The sequence below is a fragment of the Malus sylvestris genome, chromosome 17, assembly GCF_916048215.2.
Source record: "Malus sylvestris chromosome 17, drMalSylv7.2, whole genome shotgun sequence".
NCBI lineage: Eukaryota > Viridiplantae > Streptophyta > Magnoliopsida > Rosales > Rosaceae > Malus > Malus sylvestris.
The window spans coordinates 10,076,816-10,092,696 of NC_062276.1; the positions used below are offsets into that span (position 1 = coordinate 10,076,816).

Sequence of the window (15,881 nt, forward strand, 5' to 3'; positions counted from 1 at the left end):
GCCTACGGTTTCTTTTGCCTTTTGCCTTTTATGGGTCCTTTGTTGTTCACAAAATCAAGAACTGGTGGTGGAGATAGAGAGGGAATTTAAGATAGAGATGCTCTTCTTGTTACTTATAAATTAGAAAGTGAATGATTGATTTAGACCTACAAGCAAAAGGCGCATTCGAGTTCACAAAGTGGACTTTGTGAGAGATATTTGCTTCTACCTTTTGGTCATTGTATGTTTGGGTGTTATCTTGATTCACAAGGAAATAGATGTGTGGGCTGCAATGGCTTTCTCTTTGCTCTATATTGCTTATGTGATTGTGGTTTACGTCTCACACAAGCATCGGAAGAAAAGTGTAGAATTGAGCTGTAATTCGAGCAATGAGAGTGACTTAACTGTGCCAATTCTTAGCAGAGGAATGAGCTGCACAAGGCAGTTCTAAAGTAGTAGAAGTTAAGAAATGATGCTCTGATCTTAGATCATCTGTTTTTTTTTACACCGACTGATTTTCATACTTGAGCTACCGCTTTATCTGCCTAGGAGATTGACTATTCCTGTTGTTTGTGAAGCAAGATGGTGTAAGCCATATGTAGTTGCTTCAGTGACACTAGCACCAGTGCTTTTGTCAACACTTTGGAACCATCAATTTGGAAATTTTAGCTTCAAGACAAAGCTTGCAATCTATATTATCGGTTTGATTTTTGGAATTACTTTTGGAACCATCAATATGGTCTTCTGCTGCAATTGATGGATATCTCGCACTCACAACTCACTTTGTTGACAAAGAATGGAAAATGCACAAAAGAATTTAAAATTTTTGTCATATGCCTCCTCCACATACTGAGGTTGCTTTGTCTGAAAAAATTAACGCCTTATTAGTTGACTGGGGGATTGAAAAGAAACTGTTTTCCATTACTTTGGATAATGCCTCTGCAAATGATTGTTCTGTTGAGCTATTGAAGAAACAATTAAATTTTAAAGGTTTGCTATTAATGGATGGAAAGTTCTTCCACGTTCGTTGTTGTGCTCACATCCTAAACTTGATAGTCCAAGATGGACTAAAGGAAATTGATGGATCAGTGACGAAAGTTTGTGAGTGCATCAAATATATAAAGTGTTCAGAAGGGAGAAAAAATAAGTTTTTTGTTTGCGTTGCACAAGTAAGATTGGCAGGTAGTAAAAGAGGGTTGAGACAAGATGTGCCTACTAGATGGAATTCAACATATACAATGCTGGATAGTGCTATTTTCTATCGTCGTGCTTTTCTCAATTTGGCACTTGTTGATTCTAATTTTAGTTCATGTCCTTCATTGGAAGAGTGGAATAAAATGGAGAAGATTTCCAATTTCTTGGGGTATTTTTATGAAGTTACTTGCTTATTTTCTAGAACAAATTACCCTACATCAAACTTGTTTTTCCCAAAAGTGTTCAAAGTCCATTATTGTATTCAAGATGCTATGAAAGATTGTGATGATTTCATGAGACAGATGGGGAGTTATATGAATTTGAAGTTTGAAAAATATTGGTCAGAGTATAGTTTGATCCTTGCCGTTGCAGTGATTCTTGATCCTCGCTATAAATTGGAATTTGTAGAGTGGGGTTATAATAAGCTTTATGGTAAGGATTCCAGAGAGTTGAAGGATGTTAGTGGCACATTATTTTCACTCTATGGTCTTTACATAGACAAGTTCTCACATCTTCTTGTATCCAACCCAGTCAATCAAACTCCTACTCAAATAAAAGTTGGAGACAAACTTTTTGAGGTAGTATTTATATTTGTTATTCCTGTTTTTATACTTTTTATATGCATCTTTATATTGTTCGTTGACGTCATAGTTTCTATTTTGTTTTTATATGTAGGAATTTGATAATATTTACCAAGATGGGTCAACTTCAAATGAAAAAACTAAATTACATCTATATCTTGAAGAAAAGAGACTTGATAGAAAACAAGAGTTGGATATTCTTTCATGGTGGAAATTAGAGCAATTTCGTTATCCCGTACTTTCTCGTATGGTTTCTGATGTGTTAACAATTCTCATCTCAACTGTTGCCTCGGGATCAGCATTTAGTATTAGTGGTAGGGTGCTTGATCAATATCGAAGTTCTTTGTTGCCTGAAACCGTTCAAGCCTTGCTATGTACTAGAGATTGACTTTTTGGCAAAGGAGGTAAATTTTATATTACTTTGTATTTTTTTTCTTACATAATAGATTATAATTGTTTTCCTTTTTTAACTTTTATGTTTAGCTTTAGAGAAAGAGGGTGCTGACTTGGAAGAACTCAGGACAATGCTCCAATAGTATTAGTCTTGATTAAGCATGGTATGTATTTTCACTTGTTCTTTTAAAGATATTTTCTATGATGTTTAATAATTAGGATGGATTATGCAAGAGTAATGTCTGATTTTGTATACTTGCTCATTGCTCTTGATTTTGTGGGTGTGTTGCAGATTTTTGGATGTTCGATATGCAAATTCTTCCTTGAAGTAGCGATGTAATTGGGTGGTACATCTTGGTGATGTTGAATACGGCATTGCCCCATGACTTATAGCTATGCTTCACATTTTGTAAAACCCTTATGGAGTTCTATTAATTAGTTGATTTGGAAGATTGTAGTATGATATACATACATATATATATATATATATATATATATATATATATATATATATATATATATATAATACATCTTGGTGATGTATATACATCAGTTATGAGACCCAAAGTCACAATCTTAAGGTCACAATTTGCATTGAGAAGTAGGCTACTCGGTTTCAGGTCACAGTGCAAAACATTTGCAGAGTGTATGTACTTCAATCCCCACAGATATATATATATATATATATATATATATATATATATATATATAATGTTTGTAATTTTGGGTAAAAGATGTGTAATTTGTATTGGAATGCAAAATGTTAAAAAAACAAAAAACAAAAAAAATTATTAACGGATGAAATGGGTGACTTATTAGGCTTAACGGGTTGGGTTCGAGTAACGGGTCAGATTAAACCCAACCCAAATCCAATAAATCCGACCCGTTTACAGGTCTAATTGTCACGCAAGCCTTACATCTCCTCCTAGGGTTTTCAGTACTCTCAACAAACTGCCTGCTACGTTAGCATTAGCCACGGCTTTCACTAACGAATAAGAAAAGACATGTCTGCGATCCGGTAGATTCAACGGTACAGATCTTTTTTCTTTTTTGGGAAAAACAACGGTATAGATTTTTCAATCACTTTTAACTTTTTCGACTCGGCTACAGCCTGGAGCTAAAGCTGCAGCAGCCGCCTGAAGAATCTCAAAACAAACAGCAGCTTGCGTGTCAATTCCACATCCGTTCGATCAAAGTCCCACACCCTAATCCAACAACGCAAAACCCCCCACCTAACCCACACTTATCGAGAAACATACGGCCCAGAAAAATCCACGTTTATCTTCGGATTCGTTATTACCCCTCCAGATCCAACGGACCCCAACGTCTCCCTCTCTCTCCCTCCTCGCCCCCACGACGAAGCCATCCGAGATTCCCAACCCCCCGAAACTCCCGGAATGGCCGATTCGGATAACGACTCGGGAGGGCCCAACGACGTCAGCCACGGGCAGAGCGGGGAGTTGTCCGCGCGTGAGCAGGACCGCTTCCTGCCGATCGCGAACGTGAGCCGGATCATGAAGAAGGCGCTGCCGGCGAACGCAAAGATATCCAAGGACGCGAAGGAGACGCTGCAGGAGTGCGTGTCGGAGTTCATCAGTTTCGTCACTGGTGAGGCCTCCGACAAGTGCCAGAGGGAGAAGAGGAAAACGATCAACGGCGACGATTTGCTATGGGCGATGACCACGTTGGGGTTCGAGGAGTACGTGGAGCCGCTCAAGATTTATTTGCAAAAGTATCGGGAGATGGAGGGCGAGAAGAGCACCATGGGCGGCGGAGGTGGCGGCAGAGAGAAAGATAGTAGCAGCGGAGGCGGAGGTGCGGCGTCTGGTGGCGGAGGCGGAGGCGGCGGTGTCAGCTCTGGGATAAGTGGTGATGGGTATAATGGAGGGTATGGTGGAATGGTGATGATGGGTCATCATAATCATCATCAGGGACACATGTACGGTTCTGGTGGTGGGTATCAACAGCACCATATGGGAATGGGAGGTGGAGGAGTTGGGAAGAGTGGTGGTTCAAGTGGTGGTGGTGGAGCTTCAGTTGTCAGGTGATTCTCAGGTCAAGGTAGATGCTTTACGTTGCGGATTTAATTAAGGATGATGATGACAAATTTTTAGTCTTGATCTTAATTCAGATGGTCAATTTTTCTTGTGTTTTATCTGCATGTGGAGAGAGACCTCTATGGAACGGAATTCACCGCCATCATGGAAGCCCGGGTCACTAAGAGCAGCTCCAGCGGGAGCTCCTGCTCGAGGGACAGGCTCTGGAACAGGGCTTGATTGCCCGAGGGAGGAAGTCCAGCGTTGGCTGGCGAGGGAGCCCGAGCACCCCCGAGCGCCAGGCCCGTCGATTCTCGCCGGCCCGAGAGCCTGAGGTGGGTCTGACGTTAGCTGACGTCAGACGCCTGTTTTAATGTTTTTTTTTCTGTCGAGCCTCGAACTCCTCCAACATCTTGCCGATCTCGTCCACTATCCCATCCTCTCCAGCTCCAGCGGTGGTCACGGTGGAGGAGGAGAAGGAGCTGACGGAAGATTCGGAGCATGCGATTTCGGCACCAAAATTGTGATCTGATGATGCATGCAAGAGAATGAGAGAGATTAAAGAGAGAGAGAGGTTTCAGAAATGAGGGGGGTTGCGTCGTAGAGAGAGAGAGAGAGAAAGGAGAGACAGAGGGCTAGGAAACATGAAGAGTGTTCTGGAAAAAAATGAGAGAATGGTTGTCGGTTGAGTTTGGAAAAATGAAATGGAAAAGGAATAGGAAAAAAGAAAAAGGAAAACAATTAAAAATGATTTTGTATTATTTTATAAATAAAAAAAATACTAATATTTTATTGCCAATTGCCCCGGCTATTCAGTGCAGGGGTGGAGATGCAAAAGACAATTGCCAGGGGAATGCACTATTTATTAAATGCGATTACTGTTCATTGGGTGGATTAAATAGTGAATAGCCTGGGGGGAGGGCTCCTACACTGGAGTTGCTCTAAGGACGATGAACTAGTTCCATCTCAATCCTCTCTGTAGCTTGTAAGTGTAACTGTGGGGAAGGAAAAGTATAGTGGAAGGTAAAAATGTATTTATAGCTAAAGCTAATTGACGGAGAGATGAAGGTTAAGGTGGGTGTGTCTGTAATTGTATCATATCGTGAGCTGAACTTGTTGAGTTTCATTGTTTTCACTAAATCACAATTCAGTTGTTGGATATTTGGTCTTTTACAAATTCAAATCTGTTTTATGAAATCCATGATTAGAGTAATGGGATTCCAACTTTAACTTAGTTGAAGTAATGATCTCTTATTTTGACGGAAGTTCTAAAAGAGTTGACAAAAATAATTATAGCGGTACGTTTTGACGAGTTAAGAGACTCATGATCACATATTTTTAATTAGAGATTATTGCTTTAATTGAGTTAAATTTAAGTGACTATTACTATAATTTTCCCTTAAAAATTTTATAATGGCTCGGAGTATACTAAAAAAATTCCAAAATATTCGTACTGAAAAATCCCTAATGATTCATGGGATTTGCTTCTATGAAAGTGGGTGGTGTTTGTGTTCTTTTGAGGAAAGGCTACTTTGAACTATGACCCAAATCGGCATTATTGTGTACCAAATAAAGAAACATCCTATGTACTTGTTTCCACGGTTGAGTATTTGGTGGCTGTACAAAGACATTGTGTCTCCTTCACTTGCTTGTCTTCCATATGGATAACTCCACCAACCAAAACCCATGTGGAGCATGACTATATGAAGTTTAGGGTGACCTGCATGTACCTCAAACAATATTGGATGCATGACCTTGCCTATTTACGAAAAAATCAACTATGTTTCGGTATTCCAATGGATCCATGGGCCTTGGTTGTGCTTCTATTGTTAAAAACATGTCGAACACTACTAGTAATGCTTCTATTGTTAGAGCACTTCCACCGGGGGTGGGATAGGCCGGCACACAACCAAAAAAATAGCCCGGCACTTAGGGAAGTCTCTCCAACCCACGGGATTATCTGGCACCCAGCCCAAACTAGTCTCCAGGCCAACCCAAAATTGACAGACCTTAGAACAGGCCCGTATGACGCCATGCTGACATCAGGGATGGAATTGGCAGCTTATCTATGGATGCAATGAAGTTGTGAAGTGTGAGTCCACCGCGAAGAGAGAGAGAGAGAGAGAGAGAGAGAGAGAGAGAGAGAGCGTTCGAACCCGGAGAGGGATTCGAATCGCTGAGAGAAATCTAGCAACACTGAAACCCTTGGACCCGCAAAAGTGAACAAAGGGAGAGAGATCTGAGGAGAGCTCAAGCTCTCAGCTTCAATGGTAGGACCTCGCACTATGCACCGATGCCACATGCAAGGCTATGGTTGGGTTCCTTGAGCTCCAGGGATTACAAAAATAATATTTTGTATTTGATTTGTTGAAGGTTTTGAAGAGGAAGGAGAAGGAGAGCTCATGGGAGTGAGCTGGAAAAGAGAGAGGGAGAGAAAATAGATAGAGAAGAGAGACATCTGGTCAAATGATTGGGTAAGGAAATAGGTTTTTAAAACCTATTAAAATCATTATTTTAAAGGTCCAATTGGATATTCATTTTATTTAATCATATTTTAATAAAATGGACTAGGTTATTTTTTGTTAGGGATGGAGATGCATTTGGCCTATTACTGTTTATTGAGGTCTATCACTGTTCACTGAATGAATAAATAAGTTAGGTGTTGGCACAAAATCTTTAGGGGTGGAATTGTTCTTAAAGACATGTCGAATCCTGCTAGTAATGCTTCCAACTCATTTTGTTCCGTACATCATGCTAACTGTAGCGGTGATAGACGGAACAAATGGCCCATGTATTTGTAAATGGGTGAGCTTGTCATTGGTAGCTTGAGTCCTGTGTTTTTTCGTAATCAACTAACTTTTAGTTTAGTGCCTCTTTTCATTTCAAAGTTCAAACAGAAAGGTTATATTAGTAACATATTTTTATTTATAGTGATTTCCATGCACTATTTGATTATTTTTTGTTATTAAATTAATTGAATTAAAGAAGAATAAAAATAAATAAATAAATATAATGTAGAAAGAGAACAAAATGTACAAGAATCATTTCTCTTTATGTAAGAATCAAAGTAACGTTCCGATGAATTAGACTTTTAAATTGGTTTTTTAAGTTGTTCAAGACATTTTACATCTTTCACCGAAGATGTTACAACTTTTGAACCCCCTAGCAAAATGGAGGAGAAAAACCAAAAAGTTCAAGGTTTCGTATTCCTTATGGGTCAAGGGTTTCTATTCCTTCTAGCTAAAGGATATTAATTCCTTAATGCTTATAAATGATAACCTCTTTTAGTACCGTCGGCATTCACGCATGCATACCCAAAAGAGAGAAAAAAACCCCACAACCTAAACTCCATCATAACCAAAACGGTTATGGCCGTCGTCATGCCATTAGAGTTTCACTTACCTGACCTTGTCATCCAAAACATCATCCGAATCCTTCCCGCTAAAACCGCTGTCCGGATGAGCTTTCTTTCTAAGCAATGGGACCGCGCCTGGTGTTTGTGCTCCATATTGGATTTCGACGAGGGTAGTGATGACGAAAATCTTGATCATGATCAACACAGAAAGTTCATCAACATCTTGAAGAAGTACCTGGAACTCTTTGTGAAGGATGAGCAAAAGAAACATACATTAGATAAACTTAGGGTTCGCATGACAGGGTACCTGTACAAAGAGGACGCCAAGATCGTAGATAAGTTGTTGAGTTGCTCGTTTGAGAGAAACGTCAAAGAGTTAGACATAACCCTAGGTAGATTATTTCAGAGCGATTGGGACTGGAGTCACTACTACATCATATCTCGAATGAGTTTGCTTGATGCAAAATCTTTAACTACTCTCAGTTTGAAGTACGTGAGAATAAAGAACATGGACATACATAATGAGGGGTCTGTGCATATAAGTCTTCTTCCCTCTTTGAAAATTATGAGCCTCAAAACCGTGCGCTTTGAAAGTGATGCTCTATTTTTCTTAATTCAGGAGTGCCCTTCCATTGAGTACTTGTCATTAACTTCCTCCTATTTTGAAAAAGACGATAACATTAATCTTGTGAGTTCTAGTCTCAAGTTCTTGGAAGTTAAACATTGCAATGCTCAGGTTATCGTAGTTTGGGATGCTCCAAATCTTGAATCTTTTACGTTCATTTCATTGAGCTTTTCGCTTCTTGAGAGTATAATGTTGTATGATTCCTACAACTTGAAGAATATCGATGTTCATGCTCAGCACCTAAAACGATTACATATATGGGGATGTCATGATAGTTTGAAAGCCACAATCACTGCTCCAAATCTAGTTTCTTTTGATTTCTCTGGTTATTTAAAGTCCAAAGTTTCTTTGATAGCTCCAAGCTTAAGGGAGACCACCATCTCACTGAACGAATTTTGGGACGAAGATTTACTCAACGCTTTCAACGGACCATGGAAATATTTCCCTACACTGGCAGATTTGCTTAAAGAGTTTTCTTGCTCAGAAAATGTGACCCTCATTGCTTGCAATTTTAAGGTACGTACGTATCCCTTTTTGCTTTCATCAGTCTACGTTGTGCAGTTATATGTTGAAAAATTCCACTTTTTGGATTTCTAATTTGTTGATTGTGAATTTGGTGTAGGTTGTAATCTTTCCAGATGAATTCAGACACACCTTCTCTTCGCCATTGCCTGGTCTCATAAAGTCCCTTCGGTGTTGAGAAAGTCAAGGATCATCATCAAGATACTTGCCATATATTGTAATTAATTATATTCCTATTTTGTATTATGAGCTGTCTATTAGTAGCTAGTTTGTAGGAATTGATTGTAAATATATGACTACATATAGTAGTATTGTAAAGAGATTATTTATTCAATAAGAATCAGTGAATTACTACCTTCCAAAATTTACATGGTACCAGCGCCCTTCCTGGGTTCTTAGTTTCTTTTTTTTCTTGGACTATGGTGGAGGATTCAACGTCAGCAATGGCTAAACTTGAACCATCCAGTGATCCTGCTAGTCCTTTCTTCGTTCATCATTCTGATCACCCGGGAATGATGCTCGTTTCAACCAAACTTACCGGTGAAAATTATGGCACTTGGTGTCGTTCCATGTCAATTGCACTCAGTGCAAAGAACAAATTAGGGTTTGTTGATGGAAGTGTTGAACAGCCATCTGCGAAGACAAAGCCCACAGAATCTGCTCTTTGGCAACGGTGCAACGACATGATCCTTATGTGGATTATCAATACACTTTCCAGCAACCTGGCCACCAGTGTGGTGTACATGACGACAGCCAAAGATGTTTGGGATGATCTACGAGAACGTTTTTCTCAACAAAACGTGTCTCGTCTCTTTGAAATCCAACGTGAACTTGCACGTCTTACACAGAGTCAACAACCTATCAACGTGTATTTCACCAAGCTTAAAGGTTTGTGGGATGAGATGGATTCCTACCAAACTTTAAAGCCGTGTTCTTGCGGGGCTGTTCAATCTAATAACGAACAGGTGGAGAGGACCAAGGTTTTGCAGATTTTAATGGGGTTAGACGACTCGTATTCTGCGATTCGTGGGCAGATCTTACTTATTCAACCATTGCCTTCGATTCGATCTGTCTATTCCATGTTGACACAAGAAGAGAAGCAGAGAGGCATGGCTGTTGGGCCTGGCCTCGTTGAACCTGCAGCTATGGTTGTTCAAACGAACCGTGGCAACAATGGCAACCATGGAAAAGGAAGATCATCCGAGAGGAAGCCACTGCATTGTTCATACTGCGATAAGGATCATCACGTTATTGAAACGTGTTGGAAGCTCCATGGCTATCCACCGGGACATCGTCTTCATGGTAAGTCAAACAGTTCGAGTGGTTCTGGTGGGCGATCCACCGCTGCACCGAGCGGCAAACCAGCTGTCAACAACGTGGCCTCTCCCGCTGCACCGTCCATGCCCAACCTCACCACCGACCAATTTCAGCAACTCTTATCCATGATGAGTCAAAAGATGGGTCTTGATTCCAAGGCTAATCTAGCAGGTGGGCCTTCTTCTTTCCAATGGGTTATAGACAGTGGTGCCACTGACCACATATCTAGTCTCCCATTGACTAATGCAACCTCCAATCCTCCTCTACCACCTGTGGCATTACCTAATGGGACTCGGGTTCCCATCAATTCTATTGGCACCTACAATTTTGGTTCCCAAATATCTCTTTATAATGTGCTTGGCATAGCTTCTTTTTTGATCAACTTAATTTCCGTTAGTCGGATCACTCGATCATTGGGATGCTCAGTAACCTTTTATCCTGATTTTTGTATTTTACAGGACCTGGAGACGAGGACGATGATTGGTTGGGGGCGACAACATAATGGACTTTATTATTTGGTGGACTCCAAAGGGCAAACATCACCTACACCTCCCAAGGTTTTTTCCGTCGCGTGGCACCAACGACTTGGTCATCCTTCACCCTTGAGACTCCAACTTTTAGCTAAACATTTTCCTGAAATTTCCCTTTCTGAAAATAAACCTTGTGACATTTGCCCTTTGGCAAAACAAACTCGATTGTCTTTTGGATTAAGTCATATTAATACTAAGCATGCTTTTGAACTTATACATTGTGATATTTGGGGTCCCCATAGAGTAGCATCCCGTTCGGGTGCTCGTTATTTCCTTACTATTGTTGATGATTTTACTCGTTGCACTTGGGTTTACCTCATGCGTCATAAATCAGACACTCAATCTTTGCTTAAATCTTTCATTGCCTATGCCGAAACACAATTTCACCACAAAATTAAAACCATTAGAACTGACAATGGCAGTGAATTTGTTTCTATGCTTCCTTTCTTTAATGATCATGGCATACTTTTTCAACGCTCTTGTGTTTCCACCCCTCAACAAAATGGGGTTGTGGAGCGAAAGCATAGACATATTCTTCAAACTGCACGAGCTTTGCATTTTCAGTCACATATTCCCTTGCATTTTTGGGATGAATGCATTCTCACATCCATTTACCTCATTAATCGCATTCCCACCCCTCTCTTATCGGGTCTTACGCCTTATGAGAAATTATTTGGTCACCCTCCTTCATATACCCATTTACGCACTTTTGGGTGTTTAGCATATGCCACTAATCTTCACCCCCAACATAAGTTTGATGCTCGGGCTAAAAAATGTGTTTTCATTGGGTATCCTTTTGGCCAAAAAGCTTACAAATTATATGATCTTCATTCCAAACAAATTTTTACTAGTCGAGATGTCACCTTTCATGAGCATATTTTTCCATTCCACCCAAATCCTCACCCACATACTGACCCAAACACTGTCCCACACACCGACCCCTATACTGATCCCCTTGCCGACCCAGGCCCCATTCCCTCTCCACATGTTACCGTCCCCATCCCTTCCCACATAGACCATTCCTCTACCAACCCGGGCCTTTCTCCTGGCCCAGCACCAGTCCCTAAACTACCCACCTCTGCTACTGATGGGCTTGACCAAGTCTCGGTTCTTCCTGGTGGGCCTGCTCTCTCTCTGGACCCGTGTCCACCATCTGCCCAGCCTGCCGCTGCATCCCCTGCTCCTTTGCGCCATTCCAGTCGCATCCGAGTTCCGCCGACCAAGCTCCATGATTATGTTTGTCCGACTATTCCGTTGCCCCTCGCCAACTCCTCGTCTTCCGGTCCTCGTACAAGGTATCCTCTTTCTAATTTTTTATCCTATCAAGGGCTCTCTCCTAAGTATCAATCCTTCATTGCACAATTGTCTACTGTTTTGGAGCCTACCAGTTATACAGAAGCTGCCAAACATCCCCATTGGTGCAAGGCCATGGACGAGGAACTCCAGGCTCTTCAGGCCAATGACACTTGGACACTTTCTCCTCTCCCTTCCGGGAAGGTACCCATTGGTTGTCGGTGGGTTTATAAAATCAAAAGAAAATCTGATGGGAGTATTGAGCGTTACAAAGCTCGGTTGGTTGCTAAAGGTTACACCCAATTGGAAGGTATTGACTATCATGATACCTTTTCTCCCACTGCTAAACTTGTCACTTTCCGCTGCTTACTTGCTCTTGCTGCTACTCACTCCTGGTCACTTCATCAACTTGATGTCCATAACGCATTCCTTCATGGTGATCTCATGGAGGAAATCTACATGCTTCCCCCGCCTGGTCTTCGGCGACAGGGGGAGAATTTGGTGTGTCGCCTTCATAAGTCAATTTATGGGTTGAAGCAAGCTTCTCGGCAATGGTTTTTCAAGTTCTCACAAGCTATTCGATCAGCTGGTTATGTTCAATCTAAAGCAGACTACTCACTTTTCACTAAGAGAAGAGGGAAGTCATTTACTGTGCTTCTCATCTATGTGGATGACATACTGATAACGGGGAATGACTTGAAAGCAATTGATGATCTCAAATCTTTTTTGAATACCAAGTTTCGTATCAAAGATCTTGGTAATTTGAAATATTTTTTGGGAATTGAGGTGGCACGATCGAAACAAGGTATTTTCATTTCACAAAGAAAGTATTTATTGGATATCCTAAATGATGTTGGTTTTCTAGGATCACGGCCTGCAAGCTTTCCTATGGAACAAAATCTCAAATTACTCCCTGATGATGGGCATGCATTGGATGATCCAGTCAAGTACAGAAGATTGATTGGTCGGTTGATATATCTCACTATAACCCGACCGGATATTACATATTCAGTTCATTTATTGAGTAGATTCATGCAATCACCTCAAAAGTCTCATTATGAAGCTGCTTTACGCATCTTGAAGTATTTGAAAGGCACACCAGGGCAAGGCATGATGTTTCCATCTCAAAATTCATTGAAGTTAAAGGCATATTGTGATTCCGATTGGGCAGGATGTCCTACCACTCGACGTTCCACTACTGGTTATTGCGTTTTCCTTGGAAATAGCCTTATTTCATGGAAAAGCAAACGACAGAAAACTGTATCCTTATCTTCTGCTGAAGCAGAATATAGATCCATGGCAGCAGCATGTTGTGAGCTTGCATGGCTCCAAAGCCTTTTTCGAGATCTTCAAGTTCAAGACCAAGGGCCGGCTACCTTATTATGCGACAATCAAGCCGCTCTTCATATTGCGGCAAATCCGGTATTTCATGAGCGAACAAGGCACATTGAGATTGATTGTCATTTTGTTCGAGATAAGATTATGGAAGGAAAAATTGTGATGGGATTTGTTCCTTCCATATCACAACTTGCTGATTTGTTCACTAAAGCTCTTGGGAAGGAAATATTTCATTCTTTGCTTGGCAAGTTGGGAGTTCGAAACATTCACTCACCAACTTGAGGGGGAGTGTTGAGAAAGTCAAGGATCATCATCAAGATACTTGCCATATATTGTAATTAATTATATTCCTATTTTGTATTATGAGCTGTCTATTAGTAGCTAGTTTGTAGGAATTGATTGTAAATATATGACTACATATAGTAGTATTGTAAAGAGATTATTTATTCAATAAGAATCAGTGAATTACTACCTTCCAAAATTTACATTCGGCTCATGGCGCTTAATCCTCCAAGAACTGAGACAGAATATTCTGACACGATAAACTCCTTGTGTTGGGTTGCTCCTTCTGCAGAGACAATTTTTCCACAGTTAGTTGACGTTGATCCACTGGATGCTTTTTGACCCTATGTTTGGATGAGGATTTGCAAATACCAAGAGATTGAGGATATATTGTTAGAGATGAACTATGAAGATTGACTTTTTTCAAGTAGTTATTTGTGAATCCATCTGCATCATATCCATTTATCTACTCGGTTTATATCCCTTTATATAATCTTTCTGCACAGCATATATGACTTAGTCTAAAATTCCTTGGTATGTCTGCCTTCACCATTTTTTTTTTTTTGGGGGGGGGGGGAGGGGGGAAGATAAAGACATGAATTTCTCAACCCAAACAAATAAAACAAGAAGAAATAAGGTTGGGTGGCATCTTGGCATACATCAATGAAATAAGGTTGATTGGGCTCCGTAGCCAAAATTGAATGAGCATATATTCTTGTTATCTTCAAGTTGAAGACTTATACGCTCAATTCTAGGCTATAGTTGGATAAAATTAAGTCCAAGCTAACTATATAAAGTTTTACCGCTTAAGATAAAACTTAGAAGACACGATATGTTGGAATATTATCTAATTTATTAACCCTAGTCTTAACATCTGTGACTTTACCAAACAAAAATTGCGTCATCGAAGGAGCCCTAGTTCACTTTGTAGTAAGGATCTAAAAGACGTTAGGCGTTATTCAGGCGGCAGGCTAGGGTCTAGCGCCTAGATGAAACCTATGGGGATTTACTTAAATTTATTATATATTGTGTAAATGAGAATTGCTGCAAAATGAGAGAATTGCTGCAAAATGAAAGTTATCGATTTTTTGTCTAAATGAGAATTGCTGCAAAATGAAAGTTATCGATTTTTTGTCTAAGTAAGAATTGCGCCCTATGCGGGTGCTTAAGCGAGTATAGGCATACTTTCTTAATTTTCAAACGCCTAGGGACTAATTGGGACGGTGGTTAGCCACCTAACGCCTAGGCGGCGGTAAACAGAAATTTTTAAAACAGTGCTTTCTAATGCATATTTAACGACTTAGCAAGTTTTATGAAGTTTTGAAGAGTTTTATTAAAGCCTTTCTTGATTTTTCTTTTCCTGTGGCCTTTTCTTCTTCTAATAAATTTTCAAACATTGGGCCTTCTAATTATCAATATCCTTGTATTAAAAAAGGTTACCAATAGTCGACAAATAATGGTTGAGTTGGTAAGGATTGTTCTGTTTGTTAGACAAATATTTAGTTTCGAATCCCACTACAAACAATCCCTTTTGGTCAGTGATTTGTAAACCAAAAAAGGACTAAGACCCCCTTTTAAATCTTCAAAGAGACTTGCGGTATGAGCTTCACCTCCCTCTAAACTTTTTCAAAAAAAAAAAATATATATATATATATATATATATTTATATCCTATGGTGTGGCCCCATACATCAGTTAACTTCAACAAGGTCCTACAATATATACCTACACCCACTAAACAAGCAAATAATCACCTACCTTAAGTTCCTTTTTTTCTGTACAGAAGTTCATTAATTTATTCAATCTGCAGCTGAACAGGTTGCGTTAATATATTCATAGTGTGAGGATAGCTTAAGTTAATATATATTCACACAAGAAATGGACCGTTGGAACATGAAAAATGCCAACAAAAGAAAATTAATTTAACTTGTTAGAGAGAAGACAATGCCACCATTAAAAATATGAACAGCCTGGATCCAACACAAGTCTGAAAATAAAATGCTAACCATCATAATATTATTGAATTCTTTTTTATACATTTATTTATTTTGTGTATTTGTATTTTTTGTTAAGGAGATCAAACATCGCTGTCCATGTTGTCCCTCAATTTCTTTCTTCAAACCAGTCTGGCTTTTCTGGAATACACTTCTGCCGACACATGTTGGCTTAATTTATTCCGTTTTATTTGTCTTTTTGCTAATCAGGATTATTATATAGCGTAATCACCTCATGCATGAGCATAATTACTTGCTTGGCAATATGCATGAGGACAATGATGTAGCCATTTTATCTGCTTTAAGTTTCTAATCAAAATTATCTTTTGACATCCCATTTGTTCAAATTTAGTGACCCATAGGCCATATGGGAAGCCAAAGTCCTTAATTATATTCAAATCTGTGTGATTAACCAGATTAATCTATGGAAAATTATGTATCTA

At 39.7% G+C, this 15,881-nt stretch overlaps 3 protein-coding genes across 3 annotated transcripts; all 3 read left to right on the forward strand.

Moving 5' to 3' along the window:
• Positions 1-3,451: 3,451 nt before the first annotated feature.
• On the forward strand, positions 3,452-5,342 carry LOC126609596 (nuclear transcription factor Y subunit B-3-like). The gene is made up of 3 exons (XM_050277450.1): positions 3,452-4,208; positions 4,316-4,364; positions 5,125-5,342. The coding sequence occupies exon 1, from the start codon at positions 3,545-3,547 to the stop codon at positions 4,193-4,195; it is 651 nt and encodes a 216-aa protein (XP_050133407.1). The 5' UTR covers positions 3,452-3,544; the 3' UTR covers positions 4,196-4,208; positions 4,316-4,364; positions 5,125-5,342.
• Positions 5,343-7,551: 2,209 nt separating this feature from the next.
• On the forward strand, positions 7,552-8,863 carry LOC126611769 (putative F-box/FBD/LRR-repeat protein At3g59240). The gene is made up of 2 exons (XM_050280134.1): positions 7,552-8,679; positions 8,786-8,863. Exons 1-2 carry the CDS (start codon positions 7,552-7,554, stop codon positions 8,861-8,863), a joined length of 1,206 nt encoding a protein of 401 aa, XP_050136091.1.
• A 171-nt stretch (positions 8,864-9,034) lies between these two features.
• On the forward strand, positions 9,035-10,547 carry LOC126612060 (uncharacterized). Its single transcript, XM_050280361.1, has 2 exons — positions 9,035-10,173; positions 10,461-10,547. The coding sequence occupies exons 1-2, from the start codon at positions 9,105-9,107 to the stop codon at positions 10,502-10,504; spliced, it is 1,113 nt and encodes a 370-aa protein (XP_050136318.1). The 5' UTR covers positions 9,035-9,104; the 3' UTR covers positions 10,505-10,547.
• The last annotated feature ends 5,334 nt before the right edge of the window (positions 10,548-15,881 follow it).

What these genes read in the sequence shown, in the direction of transcription:
- LOC126609596 (XM_050277450.1), top strand. Translation starts at nt 3,545, where the DNA reads ATGGCCGATTCGGATAACGACTCGGGAGGGCCCAACGACGTCAGCCAC.
- LOC126611769 (XM_050280134.1), top strand. Translation starts at nt 7,552, where the DNA reads ATGGCCGTCGTCATGCCATTAGAGTTTCACTTACCTGACCTTGTCATC. An exon ending in TCATTGCTTGCAATTTTAAG is followed by an intron (nt 8,680 to 8,785) that starts GTACGTACGTAT and finishes AATTTGGTGTAG; the next exon opens with GTTGTAATCTTTCCAGATGA.
- LOC126612060 (XM_050280361.1), top strand. Translation starts at nt 9,105, where the DNA reads ATGGTGGAGGATTCAACGTCAGCAATGGCTAAACTTGAACCATCCAGT. An exon ending in TTCCAAGGCTAATCTAGCAG is followed by an intron (nt 10,174 to 10,460) that starts GTGGGCCTTCTT and finishes TGTATTTTACAG; the next exon opens with GACCTGGAGACGAGGACGAT.